General features: G+C 39.1%; 1 protein-coding gene across 1 annotated transcript in view; it reads right to left on the reverse strand.

The window, feature by feature from the left end:
* Nucleotides 1–9,596, reverse strand: part of DMD (dystrophin) — a 1,043,102-nt gene extending 1,033,506 nt beyond the window's left edge. Inside the window, exon 1 of the mRNA XM_066545460.1 lies at nucleotides 9,355–9,596. Within this exon, the coding sequence (XP_066401557.1) occupies nucleotides 9,355–9,451 (97 nt within the window). The 5' untranslated portion in view covers nucleotides 9,452–9,596. The remainder of the gene's footprint in view (nucleotides 1–9,354) is intronic.
* Nucleotides 9,597–14,956: the final 5,360 nt, after the last annotated feature.

Raw genomic sequence — 14,956 nt, forward strand, 5'->3', positions numbered from 1 at the left:
GTAGAAAACAGAATGCAAAATCTTGTGTCAACACACAGAGAGTAACTTACCAGTTATGTCATGGGTGAAACAGGCTCATCTTGGGGGAAAATAATGTAAATTATTGCTAATTAATTTAGAATGGGATAGCAAAAAGCAAAGACAAAATTATTGAAATAATACCTGCCCCCCATATCCCTTCTTTTCCCAGCCTCTTATCTCCCAACTCCTTCCCCACCGCTCTGACTCTGCAGGACACAGGGTGATGGGCAATGGAGGCTGTGCTCAGCCTGGAACAGCTCCTCTGATCCGCTCCATCCTCTTCACACTTTTCCCCTGAGCCAGCCTGGATCCTCCCACAGGCTACAGCCCTTCAGGCACTTCCCACTCCCTCTGTGGGAGGGAGCAGCAGCCTCATAGGCGGCAGCTTCCTTTAGGGCAGCCCGCCTGTGCCCTCCAGGGACTGCCTCGTGGATATTTGCTCCAGCACAGTCTTCTCCAAGAGCTGTAGGGAACCACTTTTCCAGCACTGGGAGCACCATCTCCTATCCTACTCATCCCCCTGATGTTTCATGCTGTTTTCCCCTCAATTGGTACAGGGCAGAGCTTTCCGCTTCCTCAAACAGGTTTTTCCTGAGGGGCCACCAGCTTGGCTGTGCCCTGGAGTGGATCCACTGGATCTGGCTGGAAGCAGCTGGGTCAGGCAGAGGATAGCCCCTGGCCTTTTCTCCTGGAGGCAACCCTGCAGCCCCTTCCCTTGGGCCATCAACCTTGCCAAATACATTCACCTAGGAAAGAGGGATCACCACTGCCAAAACCTCTGCGCCCTGTTCTCCCTCCACACCTCCATCCAGGGGAGTGCTCATGTGGGTGGGGCCAATGCTTCCCAGTCCCATACCTACACTGGGGGCACAAAAATGGCTTTTCCAGTCTTGTCAATGCAGCTCTGTCCAGCTGCAACTATCAATATGAGTTGATTTTCCCTTTAAACTAACAGGAGAGAGATGGGACTGTCATGGTTTGATGCTGGCACAATGCCAGCGCCCCCATGAAAATATATTCTCCCTCCTAGACCACAACCTCCCAAAAAATTCACTCCTTAAGTGAGTTTTTAAGTGATGACCTAATAAAATCCCAGAGAACAAAATAAAACTGACGATTTCAGCACTGATACACCTCTCGGTAGTTTCTTTGTGTTTTATCATATTTCTACAACTTCTGGGGTAAGGTGTTAAGTCAGAAAACTGTGCTGCAACACAAACCAAGTACCTTGTGTTTTCTCTCCTGAATTATAATAATGCTGTTCTGAGATGGTTGTTCACTCAGGTAAAAACTCATCTCCTGGCCTGGCAAACACCAACAAGTTGCATGAAGCAACAGCAGAATAAGTTAGTCCTCTGAACTGACACCACTGCATCTCCCCCATCTAATTGACTGGCTCTTTTCTTCTCTCTTTCAATGCAAATGTTTCATGTCCCTCTCTCTCAATTTCAGTGTTTCTGTTGAAGCTGTGGAGGATTCCCAATGACATACCTATCTCTGGCTCACTCACAAACTGCAATGCCTAATAAGGGTACCTCTGTTTCCATGGCATCTCAGAATCATCAATGGGTGGCTCATCTCTGCACAACACAATTTTCATTCAGTGTAAAACCCTCAAACTGTGAGTACCAAGAATGCCATAAAATGCAATCCCTTTTCTGCTTAGGGTATTTACAGCTTCACAGCTGGTCAAGGTTAGCAGTCATCATTCTGTGCCTGGTTTTCAAGATACAATGCAGACCCTTCACATTAATTACATATTGTTCCCTAGAGCAAAGTCACTTTTCTCTATGATTTCTCAAATGCCACAAACACTGATGTCACAAAATAGATAATAAAGCATCCACATTAGATAATAATAAATTAATACATGTTCTGCTCTCTAGGCTTAGGCAGATTGTATGCTACAACAACAGAGATGCTTGGGCTGCTTCTGATTTGATGGGTCAGCCAGGTCACACAATATTACAGTAAATACCATTTTCACTTAGGACTCATTAAGGAAAAATTCATTTGCTTGTTGCTGGAGGAATAACCCTAATTGGTTCTCTTCAGCAGTATACAACTTCCCTACTGTTATGGGGCCCTCATCATCTGCACTAATACTTTGTCTAAGGCTGATGATTCAAAGTCACATTTAGGCCCACACAGTTCAACAAACAGTGCCTGTAAGAAAAGTGTAGGATTAGGTATTTTGACAGACACTCAGATATTATTATTTCAAGCGTTTTTACCTTGCTAAAGAAACCCAACAGGAAATTAAGAACAGATTCTCTGAAGGAAGCAAACCATATTTGATTTTTCACATTCCGAGGGCATTTGATTGTGCTGGTTTTACCTGGCATAGGATGCCAGTGTATGTCAAGAATTTACAATTTTTGCTTCTTCATTACATGCTTAAATTAGTAGCCTGAGAGTCTCCTCATAACCCTCACTGCCTCAGGATTTGTTTGTTCTTGGTTCAGGTAGCATCATAACTGATCACTTACCTAATCCTCATTATTTTTCAAGTTTTGAAAAATAACACAGCCTGGGAATAAATATAATTAGGGATTTATCAACATCTGTGATATGCTTTTTGTTCTTGGCTTCTGCAGAAATATCTGGAGTCATAGATTTAATCACACTGGGCTGGCAATTTATTTCACTGTTCTTGAAATGTTTTGCTAAGTACCAAATTCATTCATAACATAAAAATCCCTTGTGCCTTTCAGTAGTCCAAAACAAGGCAACTAAGAAATGAGAATTCAGTAATTTTACCATTAGCTTGAGAGTTATCACAGACACTGAACCATAAACATCCTAAAGTTCTTAATACCTTTAACTTCAATCTTCAGTCATTGAATATTTCAATGGCACCAAAACTACTTCACTAAAGCACACTGTTTAAAAAATTCTTTCCATTAGGACTCAGAAGAATATAGATATAGCATTTTCCATGTACATGAAGTTGTTTAATACCTTTGCTTTTCTGCCTTGTTATCAAACCCGATTCAGTCACAATTCAGGGCCTGAAATCATTACTGAAGACAACAGGTTGAGTATTTCATTGTTTGCAGTCCTTACCAACAGTGAATGGAAAGCAGCCTGGGACTGGAAAGTGAAAAGTTTTGGTTTTTTAGTTTTTGTTTTTGGGGCTTTTTTTGTGGTTTTTAGAGGGTTTTTTTGTTTTTTGTCAAAACACTTAATTTAAACAAATTGATGAAATTTCAGCTTGCTCTTTGAAAAAATGGTCTTTGTACCAAGGGATATTTTTTAAATACCATTTGGGGCCATTAATATCAAATTACAGAGGAATTCCCATTATAAATTATATTTTATAGTAATAAGAAATAAAGATGTGTTAAATATGAGCATCGTGTGGGAATATTTAAATGATTTTTGTTACAAAAAAAGAGATAAAATTATGAACTTCTTCCCAGTATCTGTGCTTTATTTTTTGCAAAAGCAAAAGTGTGACCTGAATAATGGCTGTAAAAAAATAACAAGCTAGTCATAAAAAGAAAGTCTACAGAAAGCAGCATGTGGTAGTTTTATTTAGTGTGGCTTTTAAATTTCAGGGAAACAGATCAATATAGATGATCAAAAGTGAATGCTAAAAAAATTTGATGCCATGAAGAAATTCCTCATACTCTTTATTCCTAATTATCAGAAGGACACAAAAAGAGGCGAAGGTGAGACTAGATAAGAAAACACAACTTTCAAGTAGCTCAGTTTTTGTTCAAATTTTCTGTTAACTTTTTCTGATCTTCGGATTTACCCAGTTATGGCAAATTTTGGGCAGGAGGGAATGGAGGGGATGGAAAAAAAAAAAAAGAAAGAAAAAAAGAAGAGTTTGTCAGCATTGGTCAAAACCAACTGTATATCCTTGCCCATCTTGAGCCTCTGTATCATCAAGCAATTCAGAGAACTGGTTGTGCTATGAGCAGGATCTTAAGGGGAACGTAAATGAAAGAAAGACCTTGTAATGTAAAACACTGATCTGGGTAACTTGAGGATATTAACAAAAAAACCTGCTTGACTGATCTTGATTTATTTCTCAGATTTTCCTTTTTTTAAGACTAAGATCGATTCTAAAGATAATAAAAGCCAAATAAACTGCAGTGCAGCCAGAAGTTTCTGATTTTTACAAACAGGTGCATCTTGCATCCTGATTCTGATGCACAGATGCTCAGACCATAAAGAAAAATTTTAAAAAATGCAAGCAAAACTATTATTACTTCCCTGATTTCTCTTCTTTCACATCTCCATTTCAGCTCTCCCTGTTTCATGACTGCATTACCAGGTCTATCATGTCCAGCTCCTGTTTCATATCCTTAGTTCTGCAGTGAATCTCATGGACATTTTGGAGCTAGTGGCACAGGGCAGGAAAGATCCAACACCACTGGTACCTTGTAGTTTAAGAAATGATACAAGAGTTTGAATTATAAGGGACCTTTTAAAGGTCATCTATTCCAACCTCAGCTAGATTGAGTTGCTCAGAGCCCTATCCAACTTGAATGTGTCCAGGGATAGGGCAAGCACCACCTTTCTGGTAAACTTGTTCCCATTTTTTATCCCTCTCACTTGCTTTTTCATCAAAACTTTTCCTCCTTCAGCTTAAAACAATTCCCCCTTTTCCTATCACTTACAGAGCCTTGTAAAATGTCCCTCCTCAGCTTTCTAGTAAGCACCCTTTAGGTACTGGAAGGCTTCTCTGTGGCCTCCCCAGAGCTTTCTCTCCTCCATCTGAACAGCCCCAACCCTCTCAGCCTGTCCTTGTAGGAAAGGTGCTCTAACCCTCTAATCATCATCATGGCCCTCCTTTGGATCCTCTCCAGCAGGTTCGTGTCTTTTTTGTTTTAGGAGACCCACACATGGACTCAGTACTCCAGGTGAGACCTCACAAGGGCAGAGTAGAGTAACAGGTTAAAATATATGATTTCAGGGATATGTGGTTTAATATTCTGTGGAAAAAAAAAATCAACAAAACAAACCAACAAACCAACCCAAAAAACCCCACCCTCTATAAGTGGTAGAGAGGAAGGACACCCTTTAGCATTTATTATCAAATATGTCCCTCTCCAAATTGTTAGTAATATTAATTCTGTTACACAGTATGAATAACTAAATTAAAAACCTACAAAATGTGAACTCTGGGTTTTGAAGGACAAAAATACTTCTCTCTTTGCTAATAGCCTTAATTTATTAATACATTTTGCTTAGATACAATATGTCTTTGTATAATGTTTTCTGGCAGTACATCACCAGATGCTCACTAACATCCCTTGGACAATTTGACTTCCATATGTGCCTTTCCTTATGCTTTTCTTGCAAGGCAATTACCATTCATTCATCAAATGACTGTCTCATGGAAAACCCAAAGCCCTTTCATTCGTCACCTTATGTGCTATTTCCCCTCCTCCTGCCCTTCTCCTCATTCTAGTGGATTTTTAAAAGGACAGCTTTGACTGACAGAGAGAAAGAGCACATCTTTTTTCTTCTGGCCCAGCCTCTCATAACCCTTGCCCAAGATGGTCAGACACTTCCCCACACTGTGGGTATTTCTCAACTAAAATTCAACCTTCTTCTGGAGGAACCACAAACTGACTGAAGCAGCAGGTGACCAGCAGCAGAAAGCCAAGAGCTGTCACACTACACACATCTTCCTTTTGTCAGAAAGAAAATTCAGGACATGTCAGGATGAGTTCGTTCAAAGCTAATCCTGGGGTGCTGGTGGACAGAAAATATACAGAAGCAGACATGGATGTACTGACACCATAACACATTTCAAAGGCTCTGTTTTTGGCTAAGACTATCCATTAAAATAAATTTTAAAAACATGAAATCATGGCCTAGCCCCAATTCAGTGATTTGCAAAACTAATAACCTTTGTCTCCACCATAACTGATCTCCTCCCATGCTTCTGTTGTTGAGCACAAACTGCACAGCTCGTAACAAAAAAGATCTCTTAGGGTTGGCAATGCAGCACTGCTTCCTGCAAGGCTCCTCCAAAAAGCACTAGGTCCATGCACAATTTGATTTTCTATTAAGAGGACCATTCTAACCCTTATGTCACTACTAAAATTATAAGTTTCTATGAATAACATCCAAAAAGGTCAATCTCCAGTCTTCTAAACTTCATTACTCCTAGAGTGTTAGGCGGCTGTCATTTCCCTCCTCCACAAGTTTTCCTCACTAACTTGGGCCCCTCCCTACCCTAATTCCCTTTTAATCCTGTAAGAAAAAGGCAGTGACTGAACTTGCAAGTGCTTAAATTAACAGAGGCTGATGGGAATTGTCATTGTTCTGCCAGACTGCTCTAGCCCACATCCTTAATCTCTGTTTTTGCCTATCACCTCACACTCCTTATTTCCTGTTTTTTCCTCTTCAGTTCATGTAACCAAGTATCAACATACACCCTGATTTTTATCTCTTCTTTGCTGAATTAATATATGTACCACACCTGAGGTACATATCTGTATATCTTTGTGGAAGTGAGTGTATTTTTCTTGTGTTGTCACACTGCCGAGGACTACAGATTCTTAATCCTTGACTAGGATTAATAACCAGAATTATGTGAAGGAGCACATACAACCAGATTCCACCTCAGTCAGAAAATAACCTTCCAGAGTTTTCTTAATTATATGGCCAACATATGAGTGACAACTCTCTGTGCCCTTGCACACCTTCTAGAACACCCTCCCAAGAAGAGATTTGAAAACATGCATCCCATATCTAAATATAAAGTGAAAGATGTCAGCTCTATAAATTACTTCAGGAAGACAGAACGGAAGGAAGATTTAAATGTAAGGATGAGAGAATATCTGTGTGCAAAGGCAAAGGATGTACATACACAACTGGATATCTGCATGTATCTATAGTAGAAACATCTGCTGGTTCTTATTGCTGCTTCTCTCTTCTTTTTCTATTTCCGTTCATTTGCTTCCTAGCCCTCTTTATTGAATGTAGATGCTCTTTCCTTATTATTATTTTTCTTATTTGATTACAAATTTCTAAGATAATAAAAGGAAAGGAAAATTAATATATGGTTTCCTCTAATCTCGCCAGATCTACACTTTCATGACTAAGTTTCCACTCAATTCTTAACATTTTAAATTGTTACTTTTAATAATAAGCATTATATATACCGAGCTTGCTCATTAGATAGGCCTGTATTACTGTAGGTCTATTTATAATCAACAGCTGGCTCCACCTAGTGTCCTATTAATTCATCAGTGAAAGAGAAAGCTTAAACCAAATACTAGAGGGAAAACAGAAACAAACTATAAAATCACTTGTCAGCTGGGTGATGGCCGCAGACAGCATGAAGTTACAATTACTGGCACCTCAGGGAAAAGACCATTTTAAGTAACTAGTGCATGATAGCCAGCCAGCACTCCGGAGACGTGAAGAGACTAAGCAGCTTCAGGAGTACAAATATAATCTATGCAATCTAAAACAGTTTTACTGCTACCCTGAAAAGGAGAATGGGACTTAAGCTGTTTATAGGGGTTACTCCCTCTATGGTTTCACCATGATCAACAATGAGAAATTATTGTTAAATTTAATTGAACTTCATGAAGTAGAATAAAATTTTATTTTCATCGAAACTACAGAACTATTTCTGGTTATTCATACCCCACAATGATCCTCTCTGTTAATGAGTGCATCTCCCCTCCCAGCAGTTACAAAATCATTTAAAATGTCTCTTGTAGATGATCAAAACAGGGAAATGCTCAAGCTAAATAACACTACGTATTAGTTTTACTAATCCTTACGTTCAAACTTTCCAAAGGCTGGTTCACTGCTGTGTATCTAGAAACATCTATCTTTCTAAAACTGTTACAGTTTTACTCAGCAACATTTAGTCTTTAATAGCCTGATCCCTGTTGACAAGACAGCACAGAGTACAGCCAACAAAGTAATTTAAGATAAAGTCAGAAAGTGAATATCCAGTTTGACAAGAGATTTCTTGATTATCCCCTGTGAAAAAAACTATAAATCTAATGAAGAATGGAGTTTACATAGAAGAAAGCATTTCTTCTATGTAAAGCAAAATAATCCAAGTAATTTAACATAATCATAGCCTGAGAGCTATCAAGCAGTGTTTGAGTGGTTGTTGAACCTTTGAATAGGAAGAAAGAGAATGCCTTACATTTACAAAGCACTACTTTCACTTCATGATCGAGGGCGATCCACTCTGATAGAGCTGACGTCTGTTTTAAACCTGTTCCTATCACCTGTTCGGAGCAGCTTAGCCGTTTCACCCTAGTGGTGATAAAATATATTTCAATATGTACAATATACACTTAATGACTGTTCACCGTGGCAGAGAGGGAGAATATATATGTTGTGGGGGGAGAGGAGGACAGGAGGAAGCATCATGTAATAAAACAGTACCTACACCAAAGAAAACACCTGTAAATTTTCTCAAACTCTCTCAAAATATTCAGTTAAAAGTTATGTTTGTGACCCATCTAAAGTATTCACAACTAAATTCAATTTTATATTAAAACCTCACAGTGCAACACAGAACATGATTTTAATAAAATGCACACAGAAATGTTCTCTAATGTTTCAAAAATAAGAGAATGTTCAAGTTCTCAACAGTTAAGCAGTTACTGTCATTTCTCATTAACAGCTTTCAGAATCCTGTCTGAAACAAGTTGATACAGAGAAATTAAGAACAGTAATCAAGCGAGAAATGACAGACCAGCTGGGTAGGCATCAAGTTGGCAAAACGTGAATACAGTTCAATAGCTGAAACAGATGCTGGAGTTGTTGAGAAACCCTGCAGGAGATATTGATGTATTTTCTTTATATAATTCTGAACAACCGGATAAATGTCAAGAGCTAATAACTGATGGGGAATAAAACCTGTCATAAAAACTAACTGTAAAGCAGAGACATGCAATAATATCCTTTCATGATACCAGAGCATTCAGTGCATGCATCTTCATTTCCTTGGAATTTCTCAATATGCCAATATATCAATCAGAGCTTGCTAGTGAATCAGAGGGAGCTTTTCCCAGTCTTGTTTCACATTTGTTTGTTTCTATCTACATGAGGCTTCAGAGACTTAGAAAATACTTTATTCTTCAGTCTCATCCTAACAGAACACTCTCTTTCAAGCAAGCAATTCCCCGAGCTTGCAGGCAAGCAGGAAAGAAAGGGTAACATGAGCATAAATGAAACTGCAAAATCCATTTTGCACGAGGAATTTTGTTTTCAGAGTTTCAAGACCTCAGCAACAAATCCTCTGTCATCAGTGACAGCTCATTCTAGCATATGCTTTGTCATGGTCAGTTTCTAATTACATTCATAATGATGCAATAGCTTTGATAATCCTACCTTCCATGCCAGCTGCTTTTCTTGTCACTCCATCATGCCAATAAGTTGGCTGCCGTAACAAATCAAGATAGTGCAAAACAGCATCTTTCCCCTGCATCTGTCATCTTCCTGAAAGCATTCTATTACTGCCGACTGCTGGGAACCAGAAAGTCTATTTGAATTCCAGCAGCTCCCCTTTCGCATGATTCAAGTTAGGTTAGGTGGGCATGCCTAACATGATTCTCTCCATCATTTATTATGCAGCTGCTACACCGTCGGTGTGGTAACCACTCTGACTTTATCTGATACGTCAGTCTTGCAAACCTCTACCTCCGTGCAAGCCCACGAGCCACAGAAGCATCTTGCATTTAATGAGCATTCTCCCTGCCTAAAGAGAGTGCATCTGTAAATCTGTTTCAAATCCTGCTGCTCGTATTGTCCTCTAAGGCTGATGCGAATGTTTGAAGATTTCCTCTCTTTTTTATTCTTGCGATTTTTCTCTTCAGAAAGCTCTTCGTGCACGCTTGAATTATTCAGCTTCAGCTAAATGTTTGCTGATTTGTGTCCAACCAAACAGCACCTTCCCGTTGAAACTCTCTGCTCGAAAGCTACTTCTGAATAACAGTGCTGTGCGTTCAGGCTCTCAACTCTGTTTCATTTTGAACGTGGCTTTTATAGCTACACCTCGACAAATACATCTAGTTCTTTTCATGCAACGAATGGCTGTCTAATGAGGGAGCTGTACATTTTTAAGCAATTTATCTAAACCTATCTGTAGGTGACACTTGCTTTTTGTTCTTTATACCTTTTAACAGTAAGTGGATAGCTCTGTTACAGCATCTTGATATTCTTAAAGTGGTAAGAGCACCACCATAAGCTGCTTTTTGCCAGCCTGTGGAGGACACTTTCAAATGACAGAGTTTGCTTAACTGCTTCTGAGTATCATGAATTAAAGGGATAGGGTTGTTTTGTTGTCTTTCTATTTATATTTTCTGTTGAGTGGGGGAAAAACACGCTTGCGTCAGTGATTTCAAAAGACTATTAATAGAAATTGACATCTACACATCAATCATCCTCCAAGTCAAATTAGCTGTGTCTCCTCCCACCACTTCTGCCTGCAGTTCAGAGTCAAGGCATTTCATCTTTAATGCGTCCGGTTGCCCATAAGCTGAAAAAACAACCCCAGCCCCATGGTGGAAAGTTTGAATACCTGTGAGAGAAAAAAGGGACAATTCAATAGAGGCAGCAGCCTGGCTTAAACCTGATCGGAGAGAGCAAGGACCATCACTGGAGTAATACTTCCTTCCTCAGTTTTTGCACAATGGCAAAGGAGGAGAGAGGAAGGGGAAAAAAGGCAGAGTCCCCCAGGAAAGCTTTCCCTTATGGCAGCTACCAGCTCAGCATCACTCACCAGTTCTTGCATTCCTGGCTCAAAAGACTCATAGGGTTTTACTTAAGCCTCACTTCTTTGCTAAGATTATATGTATTGAACTTTTCTATGGTTTGCAATCCCTCCCCACCCTGATAGCCCCTTCTTCCCCCACAAGTTTTGAATCTCAGTAAAGTTCCTCAAGGTCTTGGCTGTGAAAAACAAGCCTGAAAACATGAGTTCAGGGGAGATCCAAGTCACAGAAAGTAAATGGTGAGGGGGGAATGTGGATGCAGAAACCAAATAAACAAAAACCAAACCAAAGCAAAAAATAAAACCCAAACAAACAAACAAACAAAAATCCAAACCAAAGAAATCCAAACCAAAAACCTAAACCCCAAAAACAAATGAGGAAACAAGGTAAGAGAGTCTCCTGTTTTGAAAAATGAGTAGAAATAAAAAATCAGAAAATCTGATATCCTCCTCTAGGACTCCCACAGGGGTGTTACCACTGGGTGCCCCCTGCACAGCTCTCAGCAGAGACCCTGGGCAGAGGGGCAGGTTGCTGCTGGGCTGCTGAGTGTGAGAGAGCTCCCAGCCCTTCTGGGAGGGATCTGACTCCCTGCTCTCGCCCACATCCAAATGGAACAGCTGACACCTGAAGGAGCTAACATAGCATGGTGCCGTTTCTATATGTGATACTGTATTTATTCCTAGCATGCTGCCAGAAAATGCCTTTTTAGAGATTTCATGTAAATAAAGTAGAATTACTACATCTGTTCCTCTGTCTGTAGCAGCACATATCAACAAGCTAATTTTGTATTCAAGGCAACAGAGATAGTCCTATCATATAGTTGCAAAGTGCACAACTATAAAGTGCCTATCTGGAAATACTGTCAGCTCCTTCTTGTTCACAGTTCAAGTCATTGCTGAAGTGAAACAAACCAAGCAATGAATGAGGACTGACTTTGAAGTCGCCATCAATTCCAAGTACATAAAAGGATATGCTTAATATTTCACACTTCTAGCTGCATTACGATTTCTAAATCATAGACACAACAAGAAGGCATTTACATGGTATTTCACGACAGATGAGTTTGAGCACATAGATCATATAGCTTGTACTTGCAGCAAAGATCTGAAGTACCCAAGAACTCAACATAGGCTTAATTTCTAATTCAATAGATTTTAAGATGTGCAAGATTATAGATGAAAACATCCAGAAAAAACATTTCATGTGTTAGTAAGACATACAATAATGAAAAGAGAATGGGAGCATCTGGTGTGGCAAAATATACTTTACCAGAATCCTATCCCACCCAGATACCTCAGAATTACAAAAAAGGAAGCAGGGAAATGAGGGAATGATGAAAAGTATTTCCAGACAAATAAGCATGGCATTATGGGGGGGACCCACTGTGGTTTATCTTCAGTATTACTGCTCTGCAACATAGTACAGTGGATGAGATACAGTTCAGCCACACAGATTCCCAGACACATCAGGTCTACGGGGAGTAGCCCTTTTTGTTCTGGGGGAAAAAAAAAAAAAAGCGAAAACAAACCCCCTCCCCCCAAAAAAAACCAACCAAACAAAAAAACCCACCAAAATAGTACAAACTATCTTTTTTGGAGAAGAAGGAAACTGCAATACACCAGTGTTTGTATCTTTTGTGCGCACTAGCTGTATAGAAAAACAGCCCAGAGACAAATGGAGAATCTGGGAGGAGAAACCAGTATCAGTCATTCTGTCCACATACTAATAGGCCAGATTAATAGCTGGCTTTTGTCTCTAGCTTTTTCTGCATTTTTCTGCAAAAACAACAGCCGTGGTTTCTGCATATTGTAAGTGGATTCAGCATCTGCATAGATATAATTATAGCAACCCACCCATATGGAATGAATTGCTTTAGAGAGAAAGCTCCATGGGTTGCGCTCCCAGAATCTACAATAACACAAATACATAATTTTTTGTCTTATACAGATCTGTCCTCATTTTGGAAAAAGCAGAAATAAATGACAAGTGGAAAAACACTCATCAAGTGGTATTCTGCTTTTTACAGTACTGAAAACTCAGTAGGCAAAGAAACTCCAGCCTATTTGGGTGACAACTCTCTTCCTAGCCCATCTACAGCTTATGGCAATGACATATCTATTTGTTTTAATTGTTTCACTGCTACTAGAGGGACTGATTGGTGCATTCAGGGTGCTTGAGTTCTATGGTGGTGGTGTGCGCACATGACAGTGGTAACTAAGGTACCTTGTAGAGCGTCTTCTTGATGCAATTTCTTTTTTTTGTTGTTTATCTCTTTGGAAGCACCATTGACTCTGACCAAGCAAGAGTAAATAATGGATCACTGAAAAATAGGAAGCAAGCAGATTGGCCTTGACCTTCAGCTCTACATGATGCTCTACATAATGCACTCTCTCCAGTATGCAGAAATGAATGCTGATTTTGCTTAGCAAAAATTGTTCATTTGTTTTGCTGATATATCTCCTGGAGAAAGTCAATTTCTCTTCCCTTTTTCCTTGCCTCCCATTATACTTAGGTACTTCATGCCTCTCCCAGTGAGCAACTAATTCAATCGATCAATCATGCAAGAAAATACGTTAATGATATACTGTGCATGTTTAGATTAATAAACGCCTCCAATAAAAGCACTGGGAAGTTTGTTTGGATAACACAGACAGGCATTATTATTTCTTACTGTTAATCATTCTATATTAACTACTTTTCAATTATAGGATTTCTGATGTATAAGAGTAATCTGTGCATAAACAGTCACTTTCCAATATAATTAGACACACCAATACTTTCATTTTTATGGCAATATTTCAACCGTTTGGAGAGGACAAGTTCTGACAATTTCAGCAAATGTAGCTTTGACTGCTCAAGATTTAAAAAAAATTACTACAGACAAGTGTTTGAAAAACTGAAAATTAAAAATGCATAAAAGTCATGTCTCTATAAACCAAAAGGCCAGTGCCACCATCCTCTCCACAAGGATGCTTACAAGCCCTTTCCAATGGAAAGGTTCAGAGGCCTCATCATGCGGACAGGACCATGGTGTTGGCCAGAGAGAAGTTTGACACATGTATGTCTCAAGTCATCCAGCCAGGAACCTGACAGACATCCCAGGAGCTGAAACTTTCAGGGGTTTAAAAACTTTGCTCCCCTGCACCATAGTTTATCCAGTTATTTTTGTGCAGAATTCAGCTTTATTTTTTTAACTGAATCCCAGGTACATGAAATTCAGCTAGGTTCAGGCATTTGTCATAAGATGAAAGCTCAAAACACACTGATCTCAAAATGTGTTAGGAGGACTCATGACCAACCTTTTGAAATAAGATTGATCATGTTTATGGCTTTTTTTTTTCAAAATTTTATTACAGATGTACTTACAACAGTAATAAGGAGTGATTTCCTCAGCAAGAACAGGATTTCATATTACAGGACGTTAAAAAGTTATTCACAAAAAATGCTACAGAAACAGTTCTCTGAGATGCAGAGCACGGCACACTAAAAAGTGGATACTCTACATTAATTCTGAATATTGCTGTGTGATTTAGTCATCTGAACACTGCTGCAAACGTGGATAATATAATCTCTCACATGCAGTAACTATTGAGGATTTTTAATGTCAACCTCTGCTTACGTCTACAGATAAGCCAACACACAGTCTACATTTGGTTCTCACATAGCATATGTATTTCAGTGACACTGAATTTAAAACAGTAGGTTCTAGCAAGAAAAAATAAATCTGGTTAACTCATTCTCCAAATATTTAACACACATCAGGAAGCAGAAACATACAGTTTCTCTGTTTAACACTCAGAGAATTAGTGACTTTGAACTCTTCAGCAAATGTTCCCAATCTTCCTCCTTAAGGAAGGCTTGTATGTTCTGTTAGCACAAAACTGAACAGTGACATGAAGTTCATGCTAATTACATAAAATATGTATTTTGTTCTCTTACAGCTCATTTTAAATCAGACTCATATGAGCTACACAGCTTTAACCTTCTTCCATTTATACCCTGACTTCTTCAGAAAAATACATAGTTCAGCAGTACAGCGCTTGAAATAATTACTGACTTAAGCACCTTAATTTGTTCATTCTTTCTACAGTTGCAGTCCATGTATAAAATGATGTATAACAGATGTACCAGTAATTAAAAAAATGTCAAAATTAATTAAATTCAAAACAAAACCAAACCACCCAGATCTAGCACACACCTTACAGCCTGCCCTTCTGTGC

Source organism: Molothrus aeneus, chromosome 2, assembly GCF_037042795.1.
Source record: "Molothrus aeneus isolate 106 chromosome 2, BPBGC_Maene_1.0, whole genome shotgun sequence".
Taxonomy (NCBI): Eukaryota; Metazoa; Chordata; class Aves; order Passeriformes; family Icteridae; genus Molothrus; species Molothrus aeneus.